This window comes from Gigantopelta aegis, chromosome 3 (genome assembly GCF_016097555.1).
Source record: "Gigantopelta aegis isolate Gae_Host chromosome 3, Gae_host_genome, whole genome shotgun sequence".
Taxonomy (NCBI): Eukaryota; Metazoa; Mollusca; class Gastropoda; order Neomphalida; family Peltospiridae; genus Gigantopelta; species Gigantopelta aegis.
The window spans coordinates 61,887,801-61,902,158 of NC_054701.1; the positions used below are offsets into that span (position 1 = coordinate 61,887,801).

A 14,358-nucleotide genomic window follows, 5' to 3' on the forward strand; every position below is an offset into this window, starting at 1 on the left:
AGAGAGAGAGAGAGAGAGAGAGAGAGAGAGAGAGAGAGAGAGAGAGAGAGAGAGAGACTTACTGAGATAAACATAATACGACGGTTTGTAGTCCTGAGAAAAAGCTTTATCAGACTGACCCCTGTTAGTTAAGCGTTTTTCGCCGCAAGAAAACACAAACATCCGGTGTCATAAGTTACCGTGACTTGAGTTGACAACACATAACTAGCATGTCAACAGAACTGCACGTTCGTGCTGCCGGGTTTGTACTCTATCGCAGGGTACACGGCCACGTGGAGTACCTGTTACTACAGGCGCAGAGCAGAAAGCGACACTGGACACTGCCGAAAGGTTCGCAAACATTTATTGCTTCTGTTGTATCTTTAAGGCCATGAGAATGAAAGTTATAGATTTGCGTCCACCACCCGCATGCCGTGAAAGATACCGCTGAAAATTTTCATTATTTACAAAAAAAATCATTATTTGCACAAAAAAGGCACTTAATAATCGTGTAGGATCGTGGAGGATCATGACTGCCTCGACCACATAGAGAAGCTGTACTGTGCTTGTGGAAATGAGCTCAATTAAAATGAAATTATTATTTTTTTAATAGTTTATATTCCACCTTCAAACATGTCAAAGACCTCATTTGGACTTGAATCTGCTATGGAAATAATCGATCAATAAAAATAATGAATAATGAATAATGAAAAAAAGCCTCATGTGTTTTTTAAATTGTTCGGACACAAATCTATAACTTTCATTCTCTTGGCCTAATAATTAATTTTCGTTTTCGTAAACAATTCCAGTTACTTAAACTACAATTATTATTACTATTATTATCACTACCACCACTTATTTATTACCAGATTGATGTAGATTCGTAACACAGTCCAACTCACTCCGTAATGTTGTGACTCGATTTCAAGATTAGATATTTAGATACCTCTATTTGAAGCTAAGCGCTCCGTAGCCTACTAAAAATAGAAAACTAGTTATAAAACGCGTCATTGCAGGGGATTCCCCAAATAATCGGCTTAACAACATGCCGTTGCACAAACTTCGCTAAAATTTACATTAACACAAGACAGGGACAGTCACAGTAGTTGTATTTTATAATTGAGAATATCAGTCAAGCAGCTGTGTTTTAGCGTCTGAAATAGATCTCCAATTATAGTATTTGTGTTTGTACACTGTAACACACTGGTGTCGGGAGGAATGGGGGTGGGGGGGCGCAACTCTGAAGATTAAGCACCCCACCGGGCACCCCCAGTTGAAATGTGGTTAATATGTAATCGGCAATTACTCTCCTAGCAAATGCTCCCCTATTAATAAACAAGTGAATAAATAAATAAATAAATAAATAACAACATTCAAAAGAAGAACTGCAAATTGTGCATGATAATTATATGCCTAATCTTGCATAAAATAAATTATTACCCATATGGTTAAAAATATCTTGGTAAATATCAAAGCGGTATGTCCCATTAGAACGCAAAGTGGGACGTGATACTTCGAAATCACCGATTGGCGCACTACAACCTTACAGGAACGTCAACCAAACGAGTTGAGTGATATACAAATTAAGATCGATTAGGGGTAATAAATAAGATATTAAACTCGCTACCATTTTGTATCATGTTTATGTCCCAAGTGAAATAAGTTGCATTGTCACTCGCTAAAACTCGTGACAACTGAAATTTATTTCACTCGGGACATAAACATAATACAAAATATCCTGTAAATATGACAAAAACAACTGCATAAAGAAATAACGATGTTCTGAGAAAAATAGAGAATAACTAGTTGCTGTTTTAAGATATCGGCTTTATGCTGCGAAGGTTAGAATGGCGATAGCGACGAGGCTCTGCCGAGCATCATTCGCTGTTCGACCTAAGCAGGATAAACCGATATCTTGAAACAATAACCAGTTATTTTATTTTCCATGCAATCCACATAAATCAAAAGAATTAATGAAATGAAATGTTTTAATTCACAACTTTACCGGTGTTTTTTTTTCTTCAGAATAGTATGTCCACACGTGTTGAAGGCCTTGTTGCCTATATGAGTATGTGTGTGTGTCTGTGTGTGTGTGTGTGTGTGTGTGTGTGTGGTGTGTGTGTGTGTGTGTGTGTGTGTATACATATAATAGTTCTTAGATAACAACGGCGTGTTCGAAACCCTAGTGGTATATGAGCACGTTAACCTAGTTATTTATCTATCTAAATAACAATTTATTTCTTATTTTAAAAATAAAAACTGTCTTCCAAACGGGTTTTTTTTTAATCAAAACAATCAACTGGAAAGCAAAATATAAGTAACTTTCAACAATATAACATTCTTTTGCTGATCATAACTAGTGTAAGAGTAGTTCCGCCCCAAAAAGCTATATGTTTGCTCAGTGATTGAAAATATAGAAATTGATCTAGCCAATATAGCTTGGCTATACATATAGTGATTGCAGGATAAAATAATGACAAACCAGTAACCCACCCACTTACGTAAATATCAGTTTATATACTACATGTCAGTCATGTTCCTTGTTGTTTGTTGTTTGTTGTTGTTGTGTTGTTGTTGTTTTTTGGGGGGGTTTGGGGGTGGGTATATTTGGCCTTTGTGTGTGTGTGCGTGTATGCGTGCGTGAGTGTGTTTGTGTATGTATGTTTGTGTAGTATTTTTGGAGGGGTTGTGGTTGCATGGTGGAGGGGGGTTGGGGATAGTGTTGTTATTTTTGTTGGGTGTTTTATTGAGTTTTTATTTTGTTGTTATTGTTTGTTTTTGTTGCTTTTGTTTTTTCTTTTTTTGTGGGGTTTTTATGTGTTTTTCTTCTTTTTTTCTTTTCTTTTTTTTAGTGGGTGGGGTTGTGGGGCGGAATTGGTAATGGGATGGAGGGGTTGTCTTTGTTTTTATTTGTTTGTTTGCTGGAATCAGTTGTTTTCACTCCCTGCTGTTGTGTTCAGGTCGCGTTGACCCAGGCGAGGAGGAGCTGGAGACGGCGTTCAGAGAAACTCGCGAGGAGTCTGGCATAACTTCACACCAGGTGGACTTGATCGAGGACTTCAGGCGGGAAATCCACTACACCGTGCACGGTAACAGGAACAAGAGAGTCATATACTGGCTGGCTGAGCTGAAGGACCCGGAAACGGCCGTGACCCTTTCAGACGAACACATTGCATTTAGATGGTGTACTATTGACGACGTCATGGACCTCATACATATCTACCCTGTTTTGCAGAAACTGATGAAGGAGGCTGATGAATTTATACACTCTTCAAAGTGATATTCTGAAAGCAGGATGTAACACACACACACACACACACACACACACACACACACACACACACACACACACACACACACAGATATATATATATATATATATATAATATATATATATATATATATATATATATATATATATATATATATATAGGATATATATATACACACACACACACACACACACACACACAGTAGAATCTCATTGGCATCAAAGTCTCTTCGACCCATCGGGTAGTTCGAACCATGCATTCGGCCGTTGTCGGGTGTATACTGAGAGGACATAAATAACGCAATAGGTATTTCACTGAATATTTTCTTATAGAATTGTTGAATCATATATATTGAGTATGCGGACAAATGACATATTGGTAACAACTGTAAGTGAAAGAGGATTTTGTTCAAATCAGAAAACAATTGAATAAAATGAGTTTTCAGTACAAAGCATAACTTGGGTGTTTATTGTAACAGCACAGCATTTTTGCACGTGCATTGCCTGTCCTCGTCTTCCTGTAAAAGCAACAATGTTTTGTGTTTTCTGTCTTGTTTTTAATATTGCACGGCAAGTAATGTTAAAAAATTGCTGGTTTTTTTGCCAAAAAAACAAGCTGTGTCTTTTGTTTAAAACCACATTTTATTTTTTTAAATTCCCAATTTGAACAATATCTTCCTTCTGTTTCAGTTGTTACCAATATGTTATTTGTTTGCAACCTTAATATAGATGAAATAAAGTTTCTATAAGAAAATATCAGCGAAATACCTATTGCGTTATTTATGCCTCTCAGTATATATATATGGAAAGAAATAAGGGAACACTGTGTAATGTAAACCACATTTTAATTAATTACTCGTGTAGTAATAGGACCTCGCTGTCCTGAAAAAACCAGTTGAGGGTTTCTGGGTTGTGCCCCTCCCCCCCCCCCCTCCCCCCCCCCCCCCCCCCCCCCCCCCCCCCCCCTCAGAACAGCATTCTTGAACCTTAATTAGATATAGCCTAGTACATCAAATACTTACTCGTATATGTCAGTAAGTAAGGCATCGCAATACAGTAATAAGTAATACAAAGATGTAATGAGGGACTTTAATGTCTGTACTGTGGGAATGACTGCCAGTAACATGGTTCAATGTCCTGGCGTTATGGACGAGGGTTATTGGTTGTTGTCACTATTTGCAAACAGTATTTATTTGATCCTTTATTTGTTTTTCATGAGTATATTTAAAGGGACATTCCTGATTTTGCTGCAATTATTAAGATGTTATCGACTAACAGAGACTTTCCAACGATTGTAATTCATATCAAATAAAAAAAAGTCTGAATAAAATATTAGTGGATGTACATTAAACATGTTTCTGATCGTTCTAATATTTGTACTAGGTTAAATTTCATTTTATTTCCTAAAATATATTTTTTTCGTACGTACGAAATTATTTGAAGACAAAATCTAGTTTGGGCTTCTTGCACATTTTAAGATGACTAGAAATACATTGAATATACAGATACTGATATTCTAAACAAGAAAATATATTTAATATGTAAGTTTAATCGTAGACATATTTTATTAGTCGTAAACATCTTACAATGCAGCAAACTCAGGAATGTCCCTTTAAAACTTCAGTTATTCTAGCTTCTCTATCCTATAATATATATTACTTGTCATACTACAAACAGAACTACAGTTTTGATAAACACGTGTGTTTTCGTGATGATAGTATGGCTGTGGCTATTGGGTATCATCTAGATGTAGCCAATCATATATATTTAAATAGAAAAAACACACATATATGTGCTATTTCCGTGTGATAACGCACGATATTTTCACCATCGGGTGTGTAAGAAAATGTGTTAAAAATGGCAAATATACTTACTTGTTAAGTTTCATCTGACGACTGTTAAAGATGCTGTTACTAAAACCACATGGCATTGTTAAAGGCACTCCCTAGTTAGTAGGTAGTGTAAAATATCTTCGGTCATTACATTTTTTAACTTTTTAAAATATAAATTACACATTTCTTACAATCTCTTACTTAAAGAGACTGTCCCGGGTTTGCTGTCATTGTTAGATGTAGACGAGCAGAATATTTTTAACTTCAGGGGCGGGACGTAGCCCAGTGGTAAAGCGTTCGCCTGATGCGCGGTCGGTCTGGGATCTATCCCCATCTGTGGGCCTATTTGGCTATTTCTCATTCCAGCCAGTGCACCACGACTGGTATCTATCCTTTCTAAGGAATGGCGCATATGAAAGATCCCTTGCTATTAATGGAAAAATGTAGCGGGTTTTCTTTCTAAGACTATATATTAAAACTATATATTAAAATTACCAAATGTTTGACATCCAGTAATGGCTGATTAAAACGTGGTAATGTTTTAAACAAAACAAACTTTAACTTTTTATTTCGTGGTTACAATTTTGCCACCGAATCAGCTAGTGCTCCAGTGGTGTCGTTAAACAAAACAAATGTTTACCTTATTTTAACATTAATTACAGTTTCTTGTTTAGAAATTATCAGTGTCTGTATATCGGATGTGTTTCTGATTGTCATAATGTTTGTGTATTGTTTGTGTATATAGCTCAATCTTCATTTTGTTATCGAATATATATTTTTTTCGAATGTGTGAAATTATGTGTGGGTAAAACTAAGTATGGACAACTACAATTATTAAGATCAAAAGAAACATTGAATCATTCAAAGTGTGCATTTGGAAATAGCGGAGATAGGTGCGGTTAAATTTAGTAGGGTGCGGGTAAATAAAGAGGGGAGCAGAACAAATAAAGGAGGGCGAGAATACGAGAAAGGAGGGCGGCAAAATGCAATAGTGGGCGGGCCGCCCTGCTTAAATAGTGCAGCGAGAACATTGGTTCAATGCACAGAGATATTCTAAACAAAAAAATATGGTTAATATTAATTTAGTTGTTAAAAAGACTCTGTTAGCTGGAATATGCTGCTTTTAAACTCAAAGCTGTCCCTTTAAATTATTTATTGTGTCAAATCTAATGTGTTTTTTGTTGTTCTGATGTTTCTAGTTGCTCAAAATACAATTTATGCAGAAAACGAAAATGAGAGTATGCCGGGAACTTGAGACAGTAACGTAAAACGTGTAGTTGTGTTTGTGATTTTGGTTTTTTTTTATCTCATTAATCAAATGTGCTTAATGAAAGAAATAATGGATCACACCAACACTAATGTCATAGAGGAAGAAAGGAAGGGTTTATTCAACGACGCACTCATCACATTTTATTTACGGTTATATGGCGTCAGACATATGGTTAAGGACCACACAGGTATTGAGAGAGGAAACACTCTGTCGCCACTTCATGGGCTACTATTTTTAAATTAGCAGCAAGGGATTTTTTGTATGCACCATAGACAGGATAGTACATAACACGGCCTTTGTTATACCAGTTGTGGAGCACTGAAATGTGTTGAGTGCATCGTTAAATAAAACATTTCCTTCCTTCCTTAGACAGACACTAGATGTAACCCGTTCTTAGCAGGGCGCACGTTTATATGAGTTGGTGTGGCCTTACACTTGGCTTCCCCTCTCACCCACCCCCAAAAAATTAGTCTGTCTGTCTTCCTGCCTGTTTTTCTTTCTGCTTGCCTGTCTGTCTGTCTGACTGTATGTCTCTTTGTGTCTGTATGTCTGTCTCTTTGTCTGTATCTTTGTCTGTCTGTCTCTTTGTCTGTCTTTCTGTCTCTTGTCTCTCTGTATGTCTGTCTGTCTGTCTCTTTGTCTGTCTGTATGTATGTATGTCTGTCTGTCTCTCTCTTTGTCTGTCTGTCTGTCTCTTTGCCTGTCTGTCTGTCTCTTTGTGTCTGTCTGTCTCTGCCTGGAGCCTGTACGTTTGCCTACAGTCTGTCTGTCTACCTGTCTATTTGTCATTCTGCCTGCCTGCCTGCCTGCCTGCCTGCCTGCCTACCTGTCTGCCCGCCCGCCTGCCTGCATCCTATCTGTCTGAATTGGGTATACCATAGTAGTTAAGAGCATTGGTTTGAGGTACAATACATTGTTTATCTATAGCCTTCGATAGACCCATATTCCGTTCCAACCATTCATACATGTTGTAATTATACTGTGTTTCTCAACTGATCCTTGTTTCATTTGGAAGAAAGGAAGAAAATGGTTTATTTAACGACGCACTCAAAACCCGCTGTCGCCACTTCATGGGCTACTCTTTTCGATTAGCAGCGAGGGATCTTTTATATGCACCATCCCATAGACAGGATAGCACATACCACGGTCTTTGATATGCCAATCGTGGGGCACTGGCTGGAGCAAGAAATAGCCCAATGGGCCCACTGACTGGGATCGATCCCAAACCGACCGCGCTACCACTAGGCTACGTCTAGCCTCAGAGGGGTGAGAGACGGACACAGAAACAGAGCGATAGAAACAGAGAGACAGGCAGCCAGACACAGAGAGACGGAGACAGAGAGAGAGAGAGAGAGAGAGAGAGAGAGAGAGAGAGAGAGAGAGAGAGAGAGAGAGAGAGAGAGAGAGAGAGAGAGAGAGAGAGAGAGAGAGAGACTTATTGAGATAAACATGATATGACTGTTGCTAATATTATATTTATAGTCTTGAGAAAAAGCTTTATCAGACTGACCCCTGTTAGTTATGAGTTCTTCGCCCTAAGGAAACACAAATATCCGGTGTCATAAGTGACCGTGACTTGAGTTGACAACAAATACCTAGCATGTCAACTGAACTGCACGTTCGTGCTGCCGGGTTTGTACTCTATCGCAGGGTACACGGCCATGTGGAGTACCTGTTACTACAGGCGCGGAGCAGGAAACGACACTGGACACCACCGAAAGGTTCGTAAACATTTGTTTTTTCAGTTGTATCTTTAGGCCTAATTTTCGTTTTCGTAATCGTAAACAGTTCCAGTTACTTAAACTACAATTATTATTACAATTATTATCACTACCACCACTTATTTATTACCAGATTGATATAGATTCGTAACATAGTCCAACTCACTCCGTAATGTTGAGAATCGATTTCAGGATTAGATATTTAGATACCTCTATCTAAAGCTATGTGCTCCGTTCTAAAAATAGAAACATTATTTATAAAACTCGTCATTTCAAAGGGATTCCCCAAATAATCGGCTTAACAACATGGGACAGTCACAGTATTTTTATTTTATGATTGAGAATATAAGCGAAGCAGCTGTAGTTTTAGCGTCTGAAATAGATCTCCAATTATGGTATTTGTGTTTGTACACACTACACATTGGGGTCCGGGGGGGGGGGGGGGGGGGGGGGGCGCAACTCTTAAGATTAAGCGCGACTTGCGAGATATGATTGCAAAACTAGGCCTACACTCGATGAGATATAAATCATATTTGACAAAAAACATGAAATATCCTCTATGTATCTAATCATCATATCTTGGCAATACATATAGTGATTGCAGAATAAAATAATGACAAACCAGTAACCTGCCCACTCGTGTAAATATCAGTTTCTATACTACATGTCAACTATGTTCATTGTTGTTTGTTGTGGTTGTTTGTTGTTGTTTTGGGGGAAGGGGGGGGGGGGGGGGGGATTGGTTTTTAATAGTTTGCCTTTGTGTGTGTGTATGTGCGTATATGTGAAGTATATTTGGAGGGGTTGGGGTTGCATGGTGGAGGGGGTTGGGGGTAGTGTTAATTTGTTGGGGGTTATTGAGTTTTTATTTTGTTGTTTGTTTTATGTTTGTTTTTGTTGCTCTTGGGGTTTTTTCTCTTCTTTTCTTTTTTTTTATGTGTTTTTCTTCTTTTTGGGGGGGGTGGGTGGTAGGTGGGGGTGCAGAATTGGTAATGGGATGGAGGGGTTGGCTTTGTTTTTTGTTTGTTTGTTGGAATCAGTTGTTTTCACTCCCTGCTGTTGTGTTCAGGTCGCGTTGATCCAGGCGAGGAGGAGCTGGAGACGGCGTTCAGAGAAACTCGCGAGGAGTCTGGCATAACTTCACACCAGGTGGACTTGATCGAGGACTTCAGGCGGGAAATCCACTACACCGTGCACGGTAACAGGAACAAGAGAGTCATATACTGGCTGGCTAAGCTGAAGGACCCAGAAACGGCCGTAACCCTTTCAGACGAACACATCGCATATAGATGGTGTACTATTGACGACGCCGTGGACTTCTTACATAACTACCCCGGTATGCAGAAACTGATGCAGGAGGCTGATGAATTTATTCACTCTTCAAAGTGATATTTTGAAAGCAGAATGTAATTCTGTTTAGTGGAGTTATATTTAAAATGTTAATCTCGAGTATAATTTTTTAATATATATATATACGTACACGTATAATACATATACATATACATCAGAGATGGGGTAATCGTAATCAGTAATCGTAATCGTAATCGATTGTAATCGATTACATGTTTTCATGTACATATACATATACATATAATACATATACATCAGAGATGGGGTAATCGTAATCAGTAATCGTAATCGATTACATGTTTTCATGTAATCGCAATCGTAATCAATTACATTGTTTGAGAATGTCATGTAATCGCAATCGTAATCGATTACATTGCTAATGTAATCGTAATCAGCGATTAACCACAAAATGCTTTCTTCTTTTTTTTAGTGACGCACGTGCGTCTGAGAAGTAATGATTATGGAGTCGCGTTTTAGTCTATTTTTAAGGGCATTTCAACGTCACAGACCTTTGATTCACTCTGTTGTATCCCAATGTGTTACAGTTTGTAAATAAACCAAACTTAGTATCCATTTTTACGGGTTGAAACTAGGGTCTAGGTGAAAAATATGCCTTAGTGTTTAAAAACTAGGGTCTGTTCCTTTAACTGCAATATGTTGCAAAAGCAGCAAACTCATATGCCTGTCTGTCTACCTGTCTATTTGTCATTCTGCCTGCCTACCTGTCTGCCCGCCCGCCCGCCCGCCCGCCTGCCTGCATCCTATCAGTCTGAATTGGGTATACCATAGTAGTTAAGAGCATTGGTTTGAGGTACAATACATTGTTTATCTATAGCCCTCGATATACCCATATTCCGTTCCAACCATTCATACATGTTGTAATTATACTGTGTTTCTCAACTGATACTTGTTTCATTTGGAAGAAAGAAAGAAAATGGTTGATTTAACGATGCACTCAAAACCCGCTGTCGCCACTTCATGGGCTACTCTTTTCGATTAGCAGCGAGGGATCTTTTATATGCACCATCCCATAAACAGGATAGCACATACCACGGTCTTTAATATGCCAATCGTGGGGCACTGGCTGGAGCAAGAAATGGCCCAATGGGCTCACTGACTGGGATCGATCCCAAACCGACCGCGCTAACATTAGGCTACGTCTAGCCTCAGAGGGGTGAGAGACGGACACAGAGACAGAGCGATAGAAACAGAGAGACAGGCAGCCAGACACAGAGAGACAGAGAGAGAGAGAGAGAGAGAGAGAGAGAGAGAGAGAGAGAGAGAGAGAGAGAGAGAGAGAGAGAGAGAGACTGACTGACTGACTGACTGACTGACTGACTGACTCAGACTTGTTGAGATAAACATGATACGACTGTTGGAGAAGGGAGGGAGAGAGGGAGCGGGGAAGAGAGGGAATAGGATGGAGAGAGGAGGAGACTGTTGCTAATATTATATTTATAGTCCTGAGAAAAAGCTTTATCAGACTGACCCCTGTTAGTTAAGCATTCTTCGCCCCAAGCAAACACAAATATCCGGTGTCATAAGTGACCGTGACTTAGTTGACAACGCATACCTAGCATGTCAACAGAGTCAGCTTCTGAGAAGTAATAATTATTGAGTCGCGTTTCAGTCTATTTTTAAGGGCATTTCAACGTCACAGACTTTTTATTCACTCTGTTGTATCCCAATGTGTTACAGTTTGTAAATAAACCAAACTTAGTATCCATTTTTGCGGGTTGAAACTGGAGTCTAGGTGAAAAATATGCCTTAGTGTTTAAAAACTAGTGTCTGTTCCTTTAACTGCAATATGTTGCAAAAGCAGCAAACTCAGGGCTGTCCCTTTAAATTATCTATTTTTTTTATTTTTTTTATTATTATTATTTTTCCCCGATGTTTCCAGTGGCTCGGAATGACGGGAATTTAAGACAATAACTTAAAAACTGTAGTTGTGTTTGTAATTTTGTTTTTCTGTGATCTCATTACTCAAATGTACTGATGGAAAGAAATATGGGATCACACCAGGGATTTTTTATATGCACCATAGACAGGATAGTGCATACTATGGCCTTTGTTACACCAGTTGTGGAGCACTGAAATGTGTTGAGTGCGTCGTTAAATGAAACATTTTCTTCCTTCCTTAGACAGACACTAGATGTAACCCGTTCTTAGCAGGGCGCACGTTTATATGAGTTGGTGTGGCCTTACACATGGCTTCCCCTCCCCCCTCCAAAAATAAATAAATAAATAAATAATAAAAAGTATGACATCCGTGTTGATAGCTAGCTTATAGACACGTATGTTATGTGACAAAGATTGCGGCTTCCATTGCTGTTGAATTTATGGAAGTCATCTATGTACGCAATACTTAGAACAATATGTGTACGGAAGTCAACTGGACCTGAGCGCAGAAACAATCCTTGCGAAATGCGGCATCGGGTAAGTACAAATAAGGCTGTCGGCAGTACAAATCAAAAGATGAGAAGTGGTCAGAATGATTGGAAACCGTTAAAACAGTCTTGCGTATTATATTGTAGATTACACGTCTAATAGTGACTGAAGTACCAAGTGTTACCTTGTTTCCTTCTCTCTGTATATTTTTAATGTAGGGTCGGCGAGATTGAAGCTTTAAAGGGACCTTCCTGAGTTTGCTGCAATTTTGAAGATGTTATCAACGAAGAGAGACTTTTTAACGATGGTAATAACATATCAAATACATGTTTCTGCATAAAACATTAGTGGCTGTATATTAAACGTGTTTCTGATCGTTCTAATATTTGTACTAGGTTAAATGTCATTTTATTTCCAAAAATACTTCTTTTTTTTCGTACGTACGAAATTATTTGAAGACAAAATCCAGTTTGGGCTTCTTACAAATATTAAGACGTTGCATTGAATATACAGACACTGCTATTCTAAAAAAGAAAATATATTTAAGAAGTAAGTTTAATTGTAGAAATATTTTATTAGTCGGAAACATCCTACAATGCAGCAAACTCGGAAATGTCCCTTTAATAAGCATATAATATTGGTTAAATATAACCAGAGCGTTTTAATCCCCGGATAGTTGTTTAGGGGATCTGTGTATTTAGGGAAAGGGACAGAAGAGACAGAACGCACGTAACGACATAATTTAATACGACATGAACCATTATTCTCATCACTGATCAACAATACGAACATAATGGCATGTATACTTAATGGATCTTATGTTTACTATGTAAACTATGTTTAATCAAGTTTTTTTTTTTTTTTTTTAATTTTGTATACAGTATAGAGGTATCGCTGTCATCGACTTGTTATAAAATCACTAATAAAACAATGCTCAGGTAGTTTGTTTTTTGCTTTCATTGCACTTGCTAGGCGTGTGTGTTGAGGAGGGGCGGGGGGTTGGGGTCGAAAACCCCTGCTAAAGCAAAGTTTGTTTTGGGGGTTTTTTCCATACATTTTCGAAAGGAGCATGTCTCGATCCCCTTCTTATAAACTTCGCTCGACACAGTCTAGACCCCCCCCCCCCCCCAAACTTCCTGGACACGCGCCTGCTCTGCTTGTTGTGTTCAGAAAGGTGAGGGGGGAGGTATATAGCGGTGTGGAGCACAAAACTCGTTGAAAGAAAGGGAACCCTGACTCCAGAATTTCAAGTTATTGCGCTGCCACGCCTCCTCTACCTCACCCATGTGGTTGCGCTAATATTTCAGCAAGCATGGCCATAACTGTACTGGTGTAGAGAGATCTAGCGTGGAAAGTGGAGACTCCACACACGGTGTAAGGATTGTTGGGTCAGTTATTTTCAGCAGATCAATTTTTATTTATTTTTAAATTACTTTTTTCTTTTTTTCTTTTTTTTTTTTTTTTTTGTTTTTTTTTTTTTTTTTTTTTTTTTTTTTTTTTTGTTTTTTTTTGTTTTTTTCTTTTTTTTTTCTTTTTTTTTTTATGGGGGGGGGGGGGAGTGGGGGCATTTTAAGCAAAAAGATTAACCTTACAGGGCTGCATCAAGTCACATTGCTGAGATGTTACTGTGCATACATTCCTTGTTTTTTCAAGGGATTTGAGTCGAAGCTGAGAAATTAAGTTAACCTGAATATATACTGAACAAAAAAAGAAACTTCCGATTTGTACATATAGTATTTTTTGTGTTAAAGAATTCATTGTGTAATAAAATTATATAGGTAGTATTAGCCTTGAGCTGTATTATCAGGATTCATGAATTTTATCGATTATTTTTGCACTGTTAATCGTCGACAACCTGAAATTTAATTTGCACGTGCATGCATGGTTCGACATGTCCCGTGTAGTATTCGGTCAAGTTGTTTTACTTGTCTTACTGGCATTGTTGTCAAGTGAACGAAAACGCTTCAAAATTTGTAAAAAAAAAAGAAAAAAAAAATGTTTACATTGTAGCATTTTTAGTATGCCAAGAATACCCAATAATTTACGCGAACGGGCGATTGGCATGCTTGATGCTGGCATGTCGACAGAAGACGCTGCAAGGCATGTTGGGAGTTCTAGACGAGCGATACGAAATCTTCGCGTAAGATTTCGAACGACAGGAAGCACCAACGACTTGCCACGTCGAGGAAGTCCGCGTGTTACAACGCGTGGTCAAGACCGCTATATCATGAACACGCATTTGCGCAATCGATTCCAAACTGCCACTGCTACTGCTGCTAACACACCTGGGCTTCATAATAACCGAATCAGTGGGCAAACTGTTCGTAATTGTCTGCGGGAGAACGGTTTACATGCACGACGTCCTTACGTCGGATGCGTTTTAACGCAACGTCATCGTCTAAATCGTCTTAATTGGGCACGTGTACACACTCGTTGGATACGGCGACGCTGGAATACTGTTCTTTTTTCGGATGAATCCAGATTTTCTTTACAACGTGGTGATGGCAGGGTGCGCGTCTACCGTAGAGAAATGAACGCTATGCTGAC

General features: G+C 38.6%; 2 protein-coding genes across 3 annotated transcripts; both read left to right on the forward strand.

Moving 5' to 3' along the window:
* The first annotated feature begins 209 nt into the window (after positions 1–209).
* Positions 210–3,259, forward strand: LOC121368762 (bis(5'-nucleosyl)-tetraphosphatase [asymmetrical]-like). Its single transcript, XM_041493508.1, has 2 exons — positions 210–330; positions 2,940–3,259. Exons 1-2 carry the CDS (start codon positions 210–212, stop codon positions 3,257–3,259), a joined length of 441 nt encoding a protein of 146 aa, XP_041349442.1.
* A 4,645-nt stretch (positions 3,260–7,904) lies between these two features.
* LOC121391491 (bis(5'-nucleosyl)-tetraphosphatase [asymmetrical]-like) lies at positions 7,905–12,179 on the forward strand. 2 transcript variants are annotated; one of them, XM_041523111.1, is made up of 3 exons: positions 7,905–8,073; positions 9,143–9,409; positions 12,030–12,179. In XM_041523111.1, the coding sequence occupies exons 1-3, from the start codon at positions 7,953–7,955 to the stop codon at positions 12,050–12,052; spliced, it is 411 nt and encodes a 136-aa protein (XP_041379045.1). In that variant the 5' UTR covers positions 7,905–7,952; the 3' UTR covers positions 12,053–12,179. The 2 variants fall into 2 exon arrangements, with proteins under 2 accessions (XP_041379045.1, XP_041379044.1); XM_041523110.1 differs by lacking the exon at positions 12,030–12,179 and having other exon boundaries at positions 9,143–9,622.
* The last annotated feature ends 2,179 nt before the right edge of the window (positions 12,180–14,358 follow it).